Genomic DNA, 17,646 nt, shown 5'->3' on the forward strand with positions numbered 1-17,646 from the left:
TTTGCAAGATCTTTAACTAAAAGCTTGTGTGTGTGTGTCCTCAAGGCCGCTTAGGGGTGATAATGAGTGTGTGTGACTAATGAATTTAACCATCTCATCAATCTCTTATGACCTCTAAGTCAGCTGGCCTTATGTGAGCATGACGCCAAAGACATCCACCCCATGTGGAAGATTAAGGTTTCATATCATTGTGTGTGTGTGGTGTGTTTGTGTGTGTGGACATGAATGCTATCTGTATATGTGTGTGTGTGTGTTCATAGCTGGGTTACCTTGGTGTGTGCATGCATGGGTGTGTGTGTTCATAGCTGGGTTATCTTGGTGTGTGAGTGTGTATGCATGGGTGTGTGTGTATGCATGGGTCTACATGCATGACCTGGCTATGTATAGCTGATGAAATATTCATGGAGTGGTATGTGTGTGTGCTGTGTTCCTGGCCGGTGGTGAATATTTATTGTGCTCTGATTGAAAGCACTGACTCTGTCCTGTGATCAGGGGAGGGGCGCTACTTCCTTAGTGGTCATGCCCACACACACACACACACACAGACACAGATCCATGCACCCCACCGACACACATACACTCACGAACCCATGTACCAAACACACACACACACACACACACACACACACACACAACACACACACACACACACACACACACACACACACACACACACACACGGACTCATGGCACATTATGCAATGATTAGTCAAACGTATAGAAACACATCGGATAACTGAATACATTGATGGCTGTTCTTATAAATGCGTCTGTGTGTGTGTGTGTGTGTGTGTGTGTGCACAGTGAAGGCTGTGGAGTGAGAGTGGGGAATCTGTGTGAGGATCGTTATGGGGGTTGGGGAGTTCGAGAGGGTTCGGTCTGTCTGTCTGTGTGTGTGTGTGTGCATGTGTGTCCGCAGAAAGATCACTAGAGAGCTTTTAAGGACCCACTTTTCCACTGGCCCCCTTTTGGTGTGTGTGTGTGTGTGTGTGTGTGTGTGTGTGTGTGTGTGTGTGTGTGTTCTCTTATATTTCGCCATACATGCAAGTGTATACTCTGTGTGTGTGAGACAGACAGAGATGGGACAATGGAGAAGAGATAAAAAGAGAGAGAGAGAGGGAGAGAGAGAGAGAGAAGGAGGTAGCAGTGATTCATATGAAAATGCAGAAGAGAGAGAGAACAAATGACAGCTCTAGTGTTTCAGTAAACGCACACGCTAGCTTTGAGGAAGCGTGCACTAAGCCTGAAGTGAGTGTGTGTGTGTGTGTGTATGTGTGTGTGTGTGTGTGTTTTCGCTGCTCACGTCTGAAAAGGGAAGAGGGGAATATTTGAGGGGGCACTTCCACAAAACCTCTCCCCGCTCCCAGACACTTTCCTGGGCCAGACGCATGAACACGAGTCCCTCCGTGCCCGAAATCCACGGGGCCATCAGCAGACTCATCACCCTTTCACTCCAGGTGATTTACCAGCAGACTCCCATCACCTTTCACTCCAGGTGATTTACCAGCATCACCTTTGGCTCCTCTGATTAACACTGGACTCTGCTGGGTGAGTGAAAGAGGAAAGAGAAAAAAGAGTGACTTCATGAGAGTGTGTGTGTGTGAGAGAGAGAGAGAGAGAGAGCGGGCAGAAAGTAAATAGGGAGAGAGAGGTGGAGTGTCAGAAGAGGGAAGAAAAGATTGTGGTAAGGTAAATGATGGATTGTTCCCTTGTCATCTGTTTGATCAGCCATGACTGAATCAGTCTCTTGGTCATGAGCTCATCCTGTCTTTTTAGAAGAGTCACTTCACTTGAGTTCATTGGGTTCACTGCATGATTTCCTTAAGGAGAAAATGTGTGTGTTGGTGTTCGTGTGTTTAACCCCTCCCTCAAAGACCGTCTACCCTGTGAGAGTGAGAGTAGCAGGTCATGTCACATCACTATATTTGTGAGGCACATTTTAAAACAACACGAGCTGCACCAAAGGGCTTCTCATTCGAGGTAAATAGATGGAAAATAAAATTGAAGAAATTCAAAGAAATAAAGGAATACGTTAAAGGAATGAAAGTGTGAGTGAGTGAGTGATGGATGGTTGGATGCTGGATAGACGGATAGACCGACCGATTGAGAACCGGGTTCTTGTGCCCCTGAAAGAGTGTATTTGTGTGTTAGTGGACACGAGAACCGTTCTAAGACCTGTGTAGTGGGTGGTGTGTGCCATCACTGCTGGTAGTCTGAGCACCTGTTCTCTTCAGTCTCAGAAACACACACACAAACAACCTCTTTTTCACAAACTGGCCCACAGCCAACCATTGCCTGCTTCCCTTCCAGGCCAGCTGTGTGTGTGTTTGTGTGTGTGTGTGTGTGTGTTGACTCATGTTCATTCATATCTGTGTGCGTGTGTTTATTCATGTCTGTTATTGTGTGTGTGTGTGTGTTTGGGGGGGGGGGGGTCTGTGTGAGAGAGAGAGGTGCCATTGAAGAACTGCACCTGTCCCCGTTCTGTATTTTAAACAGGGTCACTCTCCTGCTCTCTCTCTCTGTGGGGCGGTGTGTGTGTGTGTGTAGAATGGGGGAGCAGAGAGGGTAGATAGTGTGTGCTGGATGTGTATGGGACTGTTAGGATGGTTGGGGTGTGTGTGTTTCTGTCATGCCAGGGAAGTGCTGACGTGTGCTCCCCCCACCCCCCGCCTTTGCCCAACCTCATGTCTGTAATTATCACACACACACACACACACACACACACACACACACACACACACACACACACACACACACACATGGTCTGTTCAGCAGCTGTAGTGCAGTGCTGCGTGCTTTAACTCACTTCCTCTTTTCCCTCCCTCTTTCTCTTTCTCCCCCATGTCTCCCATGTGACTGTGCATTCCGTCTTACCCAGACTTACGCTCGCACTCACACACACACACACTCTCGCACGCACACTTACTCCCTTCTCTCTCTCTCTCTCTCTCTCTCTCTCTCTCTCTCACATACACACACACACACACACACACTCTCTGAATCTCTCTCTCTCACATACACACACATACACACACACTCTGTGAATCTATCTCTCTCATATACACACACACACACTCTCTGTCTGTGAATCTATCTCTTGTCTCTTTGTTGTTTTCTCTTGGTGATTTTGTTCTTTTCAGACTTTCTCTCTCTTCCTCCTCCCTGCTTTCCTCATTTGGTTTCTCATTTCTCCAGTGATGTCCCACACTTCCCCTCTCTCTCTCACTCCCCTCTCTCTCTCTCTTTCTCTCTCTCTCTCTCTCCCTCTCTCTCCCACACTTCCGCCTGACTCTTACTGACTAACCCACTCCTCCCTCCCTCTCTCTCTCCCTCTTCCTTCACCCTCCCTCTTTCATTCCCTTACTCCTTCCCCCCCTTTCCCTATCTCTTCCTCTCTTTCTTTCTCTCTCTCTCTCATTCCCTCACTCCCTCTCCTCCTCTCCCTATCTCTTCCTCTCTCTCCCTCACTCCTAACTCCCTCCCCCCCCTTCTCTCTCTCATTCCCTTACCCCCCTCTCAAATTCAACCGAAGCTTTATTGGCATGACCATAACGTTCTACAGTATTGCCAAAGCATTTGGGTTGGATGTACTAAATGTACTAAATAATCATCATCAAGGGAGTAGGATATTAACAACAACAACCACTCTCTCTCCCCCTCTCTCACTCTCCCCCCTCTCTCTCTCTCTTCCTCCCCCATCTCTCTATGTGTTTCTCTCCTACTGCTTCCTGTCCCAGAGGGATCTGTCATGTCAGGTGAAGGCCATCACTCTTCCTCTCTGTCTGCAGCCCCCTTCTCCTCTTTCGTCCTCCTCTTCCCCCTGTCTTTCTTCTCTTTCTCTCTCTCTCTCTCTCCTCTTCCTTCTGCATGTTCTCTCTCCTCACCCCTCCTCCCCATCCCTGCTCCTGTTCCTGCTCCTATTTCACATTACCCCTCATTATTTCCCTCTTTTCCCTCTCCTCTCTCTCCCTCTGCCTCCCTCCCTCATTCTCTCTCTCTCTCTCTCTCTCTCTCTCTCTTTCTTTCTTTCTTTCTTTCTTTCTTTCTTTCTCTCTCTCAAATGCCCCTCTCCTCATTCCTACTCATATTCTCTCTTTTTTTAAATCAGTTTATCACTTACTCTCTCTCTATCTCTCTATCATTCTCCTCTCTCTTCTGTTTAATTCCAAACTGATAACAGGGGGAAAAAACATACAAAAATACATACAAAAGGTATGATTATAGTATCAATTAAACCCAGAGTTAAGTATAACAGTTATGTTTAATTACACACTCACACACACAAACATGTGTCCATGTGAAGTGAAGCGGGGAAAAAAAAAACACGTCATTAAAAGGCAAACATCTGGTGTTCTGCCGATACTAGGTCCAGTTGGAAATTCGACTGCTTAATATTAAATATATGAAACCTCTTTTTTTTGCTTTTCTTTTTTAGGTTCATCCTCAACCCCCCTGTTTCTCCCCCCCCTCTCTACCGGCCTGGTCCATGAGGTGCTGGATGAAGTAGAATGGATGACAGCCAGAATGGCGTGCAGGTCGGAGAGAACAAGTTCATCAGCAAGTACGTCACAAACACACACACAGACACACCATATCTCTCTTTCACACATGTCTCTTTGTCTCTATACACACACACACACACACGCACGCACACACAGACACATTGTATGGTAATCTCCACTAAGAGCTGTTTAATCACAGATTTGTGCCCAGACATGAAACATTATTTTCAGTTCAGCCCAAACAAACCATGATAGAGATGGACACACACACACACACACACACACACACACACACACACACACACACACACACACACACACACACACAGGGACAGGTAGCAGAGAGCAGGATAATCTTCATGCTGCCAGATGGAGGCCCCAAGCTCCAGAGAAGCCCTGTCCCCAGGGACCCCCACACACACACACACACACACACACACACACACACACACAGAGAGAGAGCTCCAGAATAGCCCTGTCCCCAGGGACCTGCCTGAGATGAGCTCATTTTAGGGGCTTAAGCTCTGTGCTCAAACCGCACATCCACACACACAGTATGATACCAGGGGAACCATGCCAATAGAAATACTGTTCTGCATCCTTGCCTGAGCATGCGGTCCTGCAGAGACCTCAAGAGGAGGTCCCAGTATCTTAGAGAGGTCCCAGCATCGTAGAAAGGTTCCAGAACTGGCTGAGGGAAGGGAGTTCCCGTTCTGGTCTGGGTTATTTCTGTCTGAGCAGAGCTGGAGTTGCGGTTTCAGTTCTTTTACTGAGGTTACGGAACTGACTGCCGGAGCTCTGTCTGATTTGTGTGTGAGCGAAGCTGGGGTGGCGATGTAAGATGGGGACAGGGGGATGGGGGGACGGGGGGACGGGGACGGGGGGGGGGGGGGGGGGGGCGGTGTAGTTTAGGGGCTCTGGACCCTAATGAGCTTTGTGCTGTTGGCCTTTTCACAATCCCTTCACAGCCATCTCCACAGCAGGGCACATACAACACTTTCATAACCCTTATTAGCAATCTAATGATGTCCTTTGTGTGTGTGTGTGTGTGTGTGTGTGTGTGTGTGACTAAAGGAGAACCATTTTATCCCATCTGAAGACCTACAACCTCTACTATGAGGGAAAGACTCTCCAGCTCAGACACCGAGAGGTAAAGGAAGACAAGTAATTTCCTCCTCTTCCTCCCCTTCCTCTTCCTCTTCCTCTTCTTGGTCTTTGTCTTCTGCTTCTGGCTTCCTGTGTGTGTGTGTGTGTGTGTGCATGCATGTTTTTATGTGCTTGTCTGAAAGCCTACAATGTGTGGTCCCCCCTCCTTGGTGGTCTGTTCATTAGTTCAGTATTAGCACTAAGGAAGTAGCATTGTGTGTGTGTGTGTGTGTGTGTGTGTGTGTGGTGTGTGTGTGTGTTGTGTGTGTGTGTGTGTGTGTGTGTGTGTGTGTGTGTGTGTGTGTGTGTGTGTGTGTGGCACAGTCATGTCTGTATGTCAGACACATTCATTAGAGATCCATAAACCGATCCATAAAATGGTTTCTACCTTTTTAAGTGGGTTAATAAGCTATTGACGCAATCAGTCATGACTGTGTGTGTGTGTACAGTGAGGACTGTGTGTTTGCGTGTGTGTGTACAGTCAGGGCTGTGTGTGTTTGTGTGTGTGTGTGTGTGTGTGGCTTACAGTCATTGTTCTCATGGTAAGAAAAGGGGTTAAATATGTGTGTGAGAGTACACCTGTGTATGGAACTTCATAAACTCCTGACCTGTGCTTCTATTGTTCTCTGAAGAGGAAGGAGGTGTGTGTGGATGCGTGTGTGTGTGTGTGTGTGTGTGTGTGTGTGTAAATATGAACATACACATTTACTGCATGACCATTGTTTTCCAAAGAGGAAGGATATTTTGTTATGGTGTATGTGTGTAATTGTTTATGTGCACTTGTGTGTGTGTGTGTGTGTGTGTGTGTGTGTTCTTCCTTTAGGAGGAGGGAGAGCTGATCGTGGAGGGTTTGCTCAACATTTCCTGGGGCCTGAAGCGACCAATCAGACTGCAGATGCAGGATGACCACGAACGAATCAGACCTCCTCCGTCCTCCACTTCCTGGCACTCGGGCTGTAACCTGGATGCGCAGAGGTCAGAGTTCATGCATGACCTCATCAAACAGCGCCAGCACTGCCGCCGTTACTAAATGCGGACACACTGTCACACCCAGTCTCCTGTCATGCTCATAAGCTCATAGCACAGATCCGGTAGCTTCCTCTCAGTGTGAATGAGGCTATTGTGTTGCGCTTAATTCCAGACAGTGCATTAAGACACACACACACACTCAGTCATGAGTGTACCACATGTTTGGGGTTGGTGTGTGTGCGCTGTGTGTTTGTGGCTGGTGTGTGTGTGTGAGGCATATGTCTGAGACGTGTGTGTGTGAGTGTGTGCGGCATGTGTCTGGGACTGGTGTGTGTGTGTCTGTGCGGTGTGTGTGTGTGTGTGTGTGTGTGTGTGTGTTTGTGTGTGCAGGGCTGGTGTGTGTTTGTGTTATTTGGTCTAAGGTGTGTGCTTGGGGCTTTTGCACTGTTGTGTGGGCTGACTGTATTTTGAGACGTACATCAAATCACTGAGGCTGGTGTGCCATGTGTTTGAGTCTGTTTTTTGGATTTGGAATGTATGTCTGATGCTTGTGTGTGTCTGATGCTTGTGTGTGTGGCTAGTTTGTGTATGTGTGTGCGTGTGTCTGAGGCTGCTGTGTGTGTGTGTGTGTATTTGGGACTAGTCTGTGTATGTGTGTCTGAGGCTGGTGTGTGTGTGTGTGTGTATTTGGGGCTAGTCAGTGTATGTGTGTCTGACGCTGGTGTGTGTGCGTGTGTTTTTGGGGGCTGATGAAGATCACATCTGTATTCCACTGGCTCTGTAGCTCCTGTGGGTTAATCAACACCATCAATCCCTGTGTGTGTGTGTGTGTGTGTGTGTGTGTGTGTGTGTGTGTGTGTGTGTGTGTGTGTGTGTGTGTGTGTGTGTGTGTGTGTGTGTGTGTGTGTGTGTGTGTGTGTGTGTGTGTCAGTCTCTCTGTTGCTCTGCAGCTGTGTCGTTAGATGTCTCTGTCTCACTTTTCTCTCTCTCTCACTCTTTCTCTCCATATTCATGTTTTCTCTTGGCTCTGGGGCTTTGTGTAACCTACTTTTACATGTGAGGCTGGTTCTTTTAGTTATTTATTTATTTATTTATGTATTTATTACATAGGCAAGTGCCAATACAAGTGTCTTTAAAAGTGTGTATCTTCCTCTTTATTTCCCTACACCTCTCTCTCTCTCTCTCTCTCTCTCTCTCTCTCTCTCTCTCTCTCTCTCTCCATTTCTCTCTTTCTTTGAGCCTTTCTGCCTTCTCCCACTCCCCTGTCTATCCATCCATCTCTCTCACATCTATCTCTCTCTCTCCCATCTATTCAGCCCTCTCTCTCTCCCTCTTTCTCTCCCCCTTCCATCCCTCTCTCTCTTTCTCTCCCCATCTTTCCATCCCTCTCTCTCTCTCTCTCCCTCTCCGTCTCTCCCCCCCATCTATCCCGCTCTCTCTCTCTCTCCCCCATCTATCCATCCCTCTTCTCTTTCCCTCTCCCCCATCTATCCATCTCTCTCTCTCCCCCCATCTATCCATCCCTCTCTCTTTCTCTCCCCCATCCATCCCTCTCTCTCTTTCTCTCCCCATCTTTCCATCCCTCTCTCTCTCTCTCTCCCTCTCCGTCTCTCCCCCCCATCCATCCCTCTCTCTCTTTCTCTCCCCCATCTATCCACCCCTCTCTCTCTCTCTCTCTCTCTCTCACATCTATCCATCCCTCTCTCTCTACCCTTCTCCACTCTTGATGGGCTGTGAATGCTGTGTGTTGGAAAAAAGGCAAGCTGTTTGAAAGCCAAACTGGTCTGCAGCCAGACTTGTCACAAGATTGGCAAGCTAGGGCCCCAGAATCCCCTGCACACACACACACACACACACACACACACACACACACAGAGACGTTCCCCTGGAGACTGTAACCTAGAGTAACCCTCATCATCCCCGGAGCTGTGTCCAGATAGACACAGAGCGGTTTCTGTGTTTGGGTCATGGTTGTCACGGTAGCGGCGCTGCATGTGAGCAGGCATTCTTTTGACGGCCTGCTGGCCAAAGCGCCGTGGCTGTTTCTTCCCCTCCTGGGGGGTGAACTGAGGGCGAGATGTTCCCATGCTTATGGTCACTCCCCCTGGGTTTGTTCTGTGTGATTGCTGACACCATGTCCAAACCCCTTTATCTGGGTCCAGGTTGTGAGGTCCAAACCCCTTTATCTGTGTCCAGGTTGTGAGGTCCAAACCCCTTTATCTGAGTCCGGGGTGTGAGGTCTACAGCAGTCCCAACATAACTCTCCAGAACAGGAAGACTGCTGAATGGATTTTTCCCTGATTTACTTGTAGGCATAAAGACCAGAGGAACATAATTCAGTGTTCAGTGGTGTGTGTGTATGTGTGTGTCTATCTTTCTCTGTGTGTGTGTGTGTCTGCGTGTGTGTGTGTGTGTGTGTGTGTGTGTGTGTGTGTGTGTGTGTGTGTGTGTGTGTGTGTGTGTGTGTGTGTGTGTGTGTGTGTTTTGTGTGTGTGTGTACGTACTACAAAGGGAAATACTCCAAACACTGGCCATCTCCTCTCCAACAGTTTTCCTTTATTAGTAAAGACTTCACTGCTTCCAGTCTGAATGTACTCGTACTGAAACTCCTTATTGCCCCCCTGACCCCCGACTGCACACATTATTACTGACATCCAGCCACTTAGCCAAACCCTAACCCAACAAAGCGTGATGTGCAGCCATTAGTCTGGAGTAAAAGGACTGCTGTGGATCTAGTGGTTCTGTACCAGTCCTGGGTCATATCTGAGCCGTAGCCCACTTCCCTGCTGACACACATATCAGTGTGTTACTGACAGTATGGATCGGCAGAGAGATGTTCTGTCCTCTGAAGTGATTGTCTGCCGTGATGTTGCCCGAGGTTTCTCCTATGTGGAGTGTGTACTGCTGTTGATGTGTCAGTAGAGTGTCGACGTGTCATCACCATCGTCTTCCTGTCTTCTCCTCCTACAGCCAAGAAGGATCCAATCAGACCCCGCCTCCCATTGAGGTGACACCCCCACCTGACCAATCAGAGAACAATGGGGTGAAGGATGAGGATGACGAGGATGGTATGTGTGACCACTTTTCTTCTTCCGTCTGACAGGATGCAATAATATATTTTACTGATGTGTTTGCGTGTGCGTGTGCGTGTGCGTGTGCATGTGCGTGTGTGTGTGTGTGTGTGTGTGTGTGCGTGCGTGTATGTATTCCAGAAGGGTATGACGCCTCCTCACAGCTCCTCAGGACCAAGAGTGATGCCGGAGTACTGAGGCGGGCCAACCGGCGGTCGCCTAGCGACCAGCGACGCATCAGACGCCACCGCTTTTCCATTAACGGACACTTTTATAATCACAAAGTGAGTTTCCCACATTCTGGCTTTTTCAAGCTATATAGCTTAGCAAGTACATATGCTGCACACACACAAGCTATATAGCTTAGCAAGTACATATGCTGCACACACACAAGCTATATAGCTTAGCAAGTATACACACAAGCTATATAGCTTAGCAAGTATACACACAAGCTATATAGCTTATCAAGTACATATGCTGCACGCACACGAGCTATATAGCTTAGCAAGTACATATGCTGCACACACACAAGCTATATAGCTTAGCAAGTACATATGCTGCACGCACACAAGCTATATAGCTTAGCAAGTACATATGCTGCACGCACACAAGCTATATAGCTTAGCAAGTATAGATACTGCAAGCACACAAGCTATATAGCTTAGCAAGTACATATGCTGCACGCACACAAGCTATATAGCTTAGCAAGTATAGATACTGCACACACACAAGCTATATAGCTTATCAAGTACATATGCTGCACACACACAAGCTATATAGCTTAGCAAGTACATATGCTGCACGTACACGAGCTATATAGCTTAGCAAGTACATATGCTGCACGCACACAAGCTATATAGCTTAGCAAGTACATATGCTGCACTCACACAAGCTATATAGCTTAGCAAGTACATATGCTGCACACACACAAGCTATATAGCTTAGCAAGTACATATGCTGCACACACACAAGCTATATAGCTTATCAAGTACATTTGCTGCACGCACACAAGCTATATAGCTTAGCAAGTACATATGCTGCACACACACAAGCTATATAGCTTAGCAAGTATAGATGCTGCACACACACAAGCTATATAGCTTAGCAAGTATATATGCTGCACACACACAAGCTATATAGCTTAGCAAGTATAGATGCTGCACACACACAAGCTATATAGCTTAGCAAGTACATATGCTGCACGCACACAAGCTATATAGCTTAGCAAGTATAGATGCTGCACACACACAAGCTATACAGCTTAGCAAGTACATATGCTGCACACACACACAAGCTATATAGCTTAGCAAGTACATATGCTGCACGCACACAAGCTATATAGCTTAGCAAGTATAGATACTGCACACACACGAGCTATATAGCTTAGCAAGTACATATGCTGCACACACACAAGCTATATAGCTTAGCAAGTACATATGCTGCACACACACAAGCTATATAGCTTAGCAAGTACATATGCTGCACACACACAAGCTATATAGCTTAGCAAGTACATATGCTGCACACACACAAGCTATATAGCTTAGCAAGTATAGATACTGCACACACACAAGCTATATAGCTTAGCAAGTACATATGCTGCACACACACGAGCTTTATAGCTTAGCCAGTACATATGCTGCACGCACACAAGCTATATAGCTTAGCAAGTACATTTGCTGCACACACACAAGCTATATAGCTTAGCAAGTACATATGCTGCACACACACAAGCTATATAGCTTAGCAAGTACATATGCTGCACACACACAAGCTATATAGCTTAGCAAGTACATATGCTGCACACACACAAGCTATATAGCTTAGCAAGTATAGATACTGCACACACACAAGCTATATAGCTTAGCAAGTACATATGCTGCACACACACAAGCTATATAGCTTAGCAAGTATATATGCTGCACACACACAAGCTATATAGCTTAGCAAGTATAGATGCTGCACACACACAAGCTATATAGCTTAGCAAGTACATATGCTGCACACAACACAAGCTATATAGGCTTATCAAGTACATTTGCTGCACACACACAAGCTATATAGCTTTAGCAAGTATAGATACTGCACACACACAAGCTATAATAGCTTAGCAAAAGTGTAGATGCCTGCACACACACAAGCTATATAGCTTAGCAAGTATAGATACTGCGCACACACCAGCTATATAGCTTAGCAGTATAGATACTGCGCACACACCAGCTATATAGCTTAGGCAAGTATAGATACTGGCACACACACAAGCTATATAGCTTAGCAAGTACATATGCTGCACACACACAAGCTTTATAGCTTAGCAAGTACATATGCTGCACACACACAAGCTATATAGCTTAGCAAGTACATTTGCTGCACACACACAAGCTATATAGCTTAGCAAGTACATATGCTGCACACACACAAGCTATATAGCTTAGCAAGTACATATGCTGCACGCACACAAGCTATATAGCTTAGCAAGTACATATGCTGCACGCACACGAGCTATATAGCTTAGCAAGTACATATGCTGCACACACACAAGGTATATAGCTTATCAAGTACATTTGCTGCACGCACACAAACTATATAGCTTAGCAAGTATAGATACTGCACACACACAAGCTATATAGCTTAGCAAGTACATATGCTGCACACACACAAGCTATATAGCTTAGCAAGTACATTTGCTGCACGTACACAAGCTATATAGCTTAGCAAGTATAGATACTGCCACCAACAAGCTATATAGCTTAGCAAAGTATATATGCTGCACACACACAAGCTATATAGCTTAGCAAGTACATATGCTGCACACACACAAGCTATATAGCTTAGCAAGTACATATGCTGCACACACACGAGCTATATAGCTTAGCAAGTATAGATACTGCACACACACAAGCTATATAGCTTAGCAAGTACATATGCTGCACACACACGAGCTTTATAGCTCAGCAAGTACATATGCTGCACACACACAAGCTATATAGCTTAGCAAGTACATATGCTGCACACACACAAGCTATATAGCTTAGCAAGTATAGATACTGCACACACACAAGCTATATAGCTTAGCAAGTACATATGCTGCACACACACAAGCTATATAGCTTAGCAAGTACATTTGCTGCAAGCACACAAGCTATATAGCTTATCAAGTACATTTGCTGCACACACACAAGCTATATAGCTTAGCAAGTACATATGCTGCACACACACCAGCTATATAGCTTAGCAAGTACATATGCTGCACACACACAAGCTATATAGCTTAGCAAGTATAGATGCTGCACACACACAAGCTATATAGCTTAGCAAGTACATATGCTGCACACACAAGGCAAAGTACCCCTCCTGTAAACTTACTATGGCAACAAGGTTACAACATTATCTATGTTGCCATAGTAACTATGTTGTGCTTGGAATGTTGTCAAAGCATCCAAGGTCATTGCATTTCATAAACAGTCCATTCAGAAAGTATTCAGACCCCTTTACTTTTTTGTTAAGTTGCAGCCTCAAGCTAAAATCAGTTAAATAAATGTTTCCCTCATCAATCTACACGCACTACCCGATAATCAAAAAGCGAAAACTGAATTTTTGAATTTTTTAAAGAAAACAAATAAAAGGTACATGGCTGTTTCAGTTGCACGGCCCCTATTGTACAGTAGATAATAGAGAGGTCAAAGGTCAAGGTCTCTCTGAGACCCCTGAACCCCATTCCTTACCCTCCTTTATTTTCTGTCCCCCTCTCATTCTCTCTCTCATTCTCCCTCTCATTCTCTCTCTTGCTCTCATTCTCTCTCCTTTATTCTCCCTCCCTATCATTCTCTCTCCCTTCATCTCTCTCTCCCTCTCATTCTCTCTCTCGCTCTCATTCTCTCTCTCGCTCTCATTCTCATTCTCTATCTAATGCTGTCATTCTGTCTTACTCTCTCTCTCTCTCCCTCTCATCTCTCTCCTCTCTCTCCTTCTCATTCTCTTTCTCATTTTCTCTCCTTTATTCCCTCTCCCTTCATCTCTCACTCTCTCCTTCTCTCTCTCCCTTCATCTCTCTCTCCTTCTCATTTTCTCTCCTTTATTCCCTCTTCCTTCTCTCTCTCCCTTCATCTCTCTCTCGCTCTCATTCTCTCTCTCACTCTCATTTTCTCTCCTTTATTCTCTCTCCCTCTCCTCCTCTGTCTCATTCTGTGATTCTGTCTCCCTCTCTCAGACGGCAGTGTTCACTCCGGCCTACGGCTCCGTTACAAACGTGCGCATCAACAGCGGCATGACCACACCGCAGGTGCTGCGCGTGCTCTTCAACAAGTTTAAGATTGAGAACAGTCCTGACGAGTTCGCTCTGTACCTGGTACACACCAGTGGAGGTCAGTACACCCACAGTCCTCTCTCTCTCTGTGTGTGTGTGTGTGTGTGTGTGTGTGTGTGTGTGTGTGTGTGTGTGTGTGTGTGTGTGTTGGACTAGAAGCAGTAGTTTGAGAATATGGTGTAGTATGAAATATATATGTAGTGTGTGTGTGTGTGTGTGTGTGTGTGTGTATGTGTATGAATGAATGACTGAAAGAAATATGGTGTATTAATCATGTATTTCTAATGTGTGTGTGTGTGTCTGTGTGTGTTCCAGAGCGTCTACAGCTGAAGCGTAGTGACTATCCCATGATATTGCGAGTACTGCAGGGTCCCTGTGAACAAGTGTGCCGAATCTTCCTCATGGAGCAAGACCAGGTCGAGGAAGTCACCTACGATGTGAGTCGTGTGTGTGTGTGTGTGTGTGTGTGTGTGTGTGTGTGTGTGTGTGTGCGCTGTTTTTAGTACCACCTAGTTTCCATTTCTCCTCTTACCCCCCCCCCCCCCCCCCCCCACACACACACACACCCTTCGACCGGTGTCCAGTTTTGAATCATTTCTCATTCTGACCGTTATGCTATAATTTCTATGATGTTGTCGCTGCTGCTGACTGCTGTTTCTCCTCTCCACCAGGTGGCGCAGTACATCAAGTTTGAGATGCCCGTGTTGAAGAGCTTCATCACCAAACTGAAGGAGGAGGAGGACAGAGAAGTGCAGAAATTAAGAACCAGGTATATATACACACACACACACACACACACACACACACACACACACACACACATCTACTTACGTGCACACACACACACACTGATTTCTGCCATTTACTGAATTAAACTCCCCCTCTCTCTCTCTCAATCTATCCTCTCTCCCTCTCTCTCCCCCTCCCTCTCTCTCTCTCCCTCTCTCTTTCTCTCCCATCCTGCAGGTACTCTTATCTCCGCTGCATCATTGAGAAACAGCTGCAGTGCCTTCCAGAGGGCAGCACCTGTATGTGATCCCCATCACCCCCTGCAGGCCTCTTCATCCACCATCCCTTACACACACACACACACACACACACAGTCTCTCTCACATACACACACACGCACAGACACACTCTCTCCTCTTGCTCTCCATCTCTCTCTAAGAACAAGCAGCATGTGTATATGAGCCATCAGACTCCCTTCTTCTTCCTCCTTCATCTCTCACCCCCCGCCCCCCACACACACACACAGTCTCTCACACACACACACACACACACACACCACACACACACACACACACACACACACACACCACACACACACACACACTCTCCTCTTGCTCTCCATCTCTCTCTAAGAACAAGCAGCGTGTGTATATGAGCCATCAGACTCCCTTCTTCTTCCTCCTTCATCTCTCACCCCCGCCCCCCCACACACACACACAGTCTCTCTCACACACACACACACACACACACACACACACACACACACACACACTCTCCTCTTGCTCTCCATCTCTCTCTAAGAACAAGCAGCGTGTGTATATGAGCCATCAGACTCCCTTCTTCTTCCTCCTTCATCTCTCACCCCCGCCCCCCCACACACACACACAGTCTCTCTCACATACACACACACGCACAGACACACTCTCTCCTCTTGCTCTCCATCTCTCTCTAAGAACAAGCAGCGTGTGTATATGAGCCATCAGACCCCCTTCTTCTTCCTCCTTCATCTCACCCCCCCCCACACACACTCTCTCCCACACACTTCTCTCACCCTTCCTCTCTTCCCTCTCTCCTCTTCCCCTTTACCTCCTATCCCTCCATCTCTTCACCCCTTCATTCTCCTCATCCTCCCGTCCCTCTCGTTTCTCTTTCCTCTGCTCTTCCGTCCTTCCTTCCTTCTCTCTCCAGCTGAGAGCAGACGGGCCAGATCCTCTCTTCTCTGTTCTCACTGAGTGGACAGACAGACAGACAGACAGACAGACAGACAGGGTACTGAGAGACAGACAGCTCAGAAACCCTGGAGGCTCAGAGACCTAATTGAATTGAACTGGCTAAGAGACAGACAGCTCAGAGACAGACAGACAGCTCAGACAATGAGAACCTGTCCTGTCGAGTGTCCCTCCTCTGTCTCACCCCTCCTGTGGACAGTCCGAGCTCTGTGGACATTGGACGTCTCCTGAGGAACTCTGTCCCTGTATGTAGCCGTGCAGTGGACGACGTCTGGATCGCACCAGAGACTGACTCATGGCCACTGCACTTGCTGAAGAGTAGCCCACTTCGCAACGTGACCTCTGCATGACCCGGAAGTACATGTTTTAATCCCCCCAAGTGATGGACACAGACAATGCCACACTCCATTAAAAGCCACTCATACTGCAGACAAGGCATACTACAAGATGGACGTGACCCTTGCCGTGTTCTCCTGAGATAATACAGCTTCCTCCCAGTGCGATCGCATCAGACCCTCGGGTCACCTGGTCCCCAGTCTGCTGTCGTGTGGAGAGTCTCGCTTCACCCTCCTTCTGAGGCCACGTCTGACCAGACTCGACTCTTTCACTTGTCCCTTCAATGAACACTGTTGTGAAATCTCTCAGAAGTCTTGTGACCATGGACAGAACTGAGAAGTAAAACTGCCGTCAGCTCTCTCAGGGACGTCTGTGCCCTGGGTGGAGCTCTCGTGACCACGGGTGGGACTGAGTGAACACTATGAGTTGTGCACTATTATAGTAGTGAACACTGTTAATCAGTGTTGGGGCTTCATGTCACATTGTATTGGAAGTGTTTCCCTGTTGAGAGCACCAGGTGCAGAGGTTGTTCTATGTATGTAAATTACCTGTAAACATGTGTACTTTTATGGGTTTATCCTCTTGTATCGACACAGGCAAACACTTGGGCGTCCAACCGCTGTGAGGCAAATTGTCACAAGTGAGGGGGATCTCAGACGCTGTCTGCCTGGCTCAACCGGCACAACACTGCCCCCTAGTGTATGAGCTACGTAGTGCAGTTCGGCATTGAGTATTTACTGATGAGCACAAGCACAGAGTCACCAGGCTTTGTACATTACAAGCCTTTAGTTACAGTACGTTGAGCATGGTTATGTAAACTGTAATGCATAAAGTGTGTACATCTGTGACACGTGGTTTACGGTGTTCTACTATGTAACTGGTGGTGAAATCAAAGAAGAGGTGTGAGGAGCAGCAAAAAGTGATCGTGCGTGCGGTGTGTGTGTGTGTGTGTGTGTGTGTGTGTGTGTGTGTGTGTGTGTGTGTGTGTGTGTGTGTGTGTGTGTGTGTGTGTGTGTGTGTGTGTGTGTGTGTGTGTGTGTGTGTGTGTGTGTGTGTGTGTGTGTGTGTGTGTGTGTGTGTGTGTGTGTGTCTTTCTCTGTCCGCTACCTAAAGCAACAGGAGGAAACCAGAGCTGTAAGGCTTCGGTAAAGCTATCTGACTTTAAAGGTTTCCAAAATCTCACCAGATTTGCCATACCGCAAGGCTGAGGTTGAAGTTTGAGCTGATAGTAGCATCCACACAATGCATACCTGTGTTGGGAAACATAAGGGGGAAAGATGCAACAGTCAGACAACACATACCAAAGCTCCCACTGATACCATCACACCCAGACACATGGTAGAAAACAAAGTGTCCTA

The 17,646-nt window shown here is 47.0% G+C and overlaps 1 protein-coding gene across 1 annotated transcript; it reads left to right on the plus strand.

The window, feature by feature from the left end:
• Positions 1-4,386: 4,386 nt before the first annotated feature.
• LOC105894577 (ras association domain-containing protein 2) lies at positions 4,387-15,260 on the plus strand. Its single transcript, XM_031570880.2, has 9 exons — positions 4,387-4,561; positions 5,577-5,652; positions 6,472-6,623; positions 9,588-9,685; positions 9,830-9,972; positions 13,899-14,052; positions 14,310-14,431; positions 14,666-14,763; positions 14,961-15,260. Exons 1-9 carry the CDS (start codon positions 4,509-4,511, stop codon positions 15,028-15,030), a joined length of 966 nt encoding a protein of 321 aa, XP_031426740.1. The 5' UTR covers positions 4,387-4,508; the 3' UTR covers positions 15,031-15,260.
• Positions 15,261-17,646: the final 2,386 nt, after the last annotated feature.

Source organism: Clupea harengus, chromosome 7 (genome assembly GCF_900700415.2).
Source record: "Clupea harengus chromosome 7, Ch_v2.0.2, whole genome shotgun sequence".
NCBI lineage: Eukaryota > Metazoa > Chordata > Actinopteri > Clupeiformes > Clupeidae > Clupea > Clupea harengus.

What these genes read in the sequence shown, in the direction of transcription:
- LOC105894577 (XM_031570880.2), top strand. Translation starts at nt 4,509, where the DNA reads ATGGATGACAGCCAGAATGGCGTGCAGGTCGGAGAGAACAAGTTCATC. An exon ending in CCTGGTACACACCAGTGGAG is followed by an intron (nt 14,053 to 14,309) that starts GTCAGTACACCC and finishes TGTGTGTTCCAG; the next exon opens with AGCGTCTACAGCTGAAGCGT. An exon ending in GTGCAGAAATTAAGAACCAG is followed by an intron (nt 14,764 to 14,960) that starts GTATATATACAC and finishes CCCATCCTGCAG; the next exon opens with GTACTCTTATCTCCGCTGCA.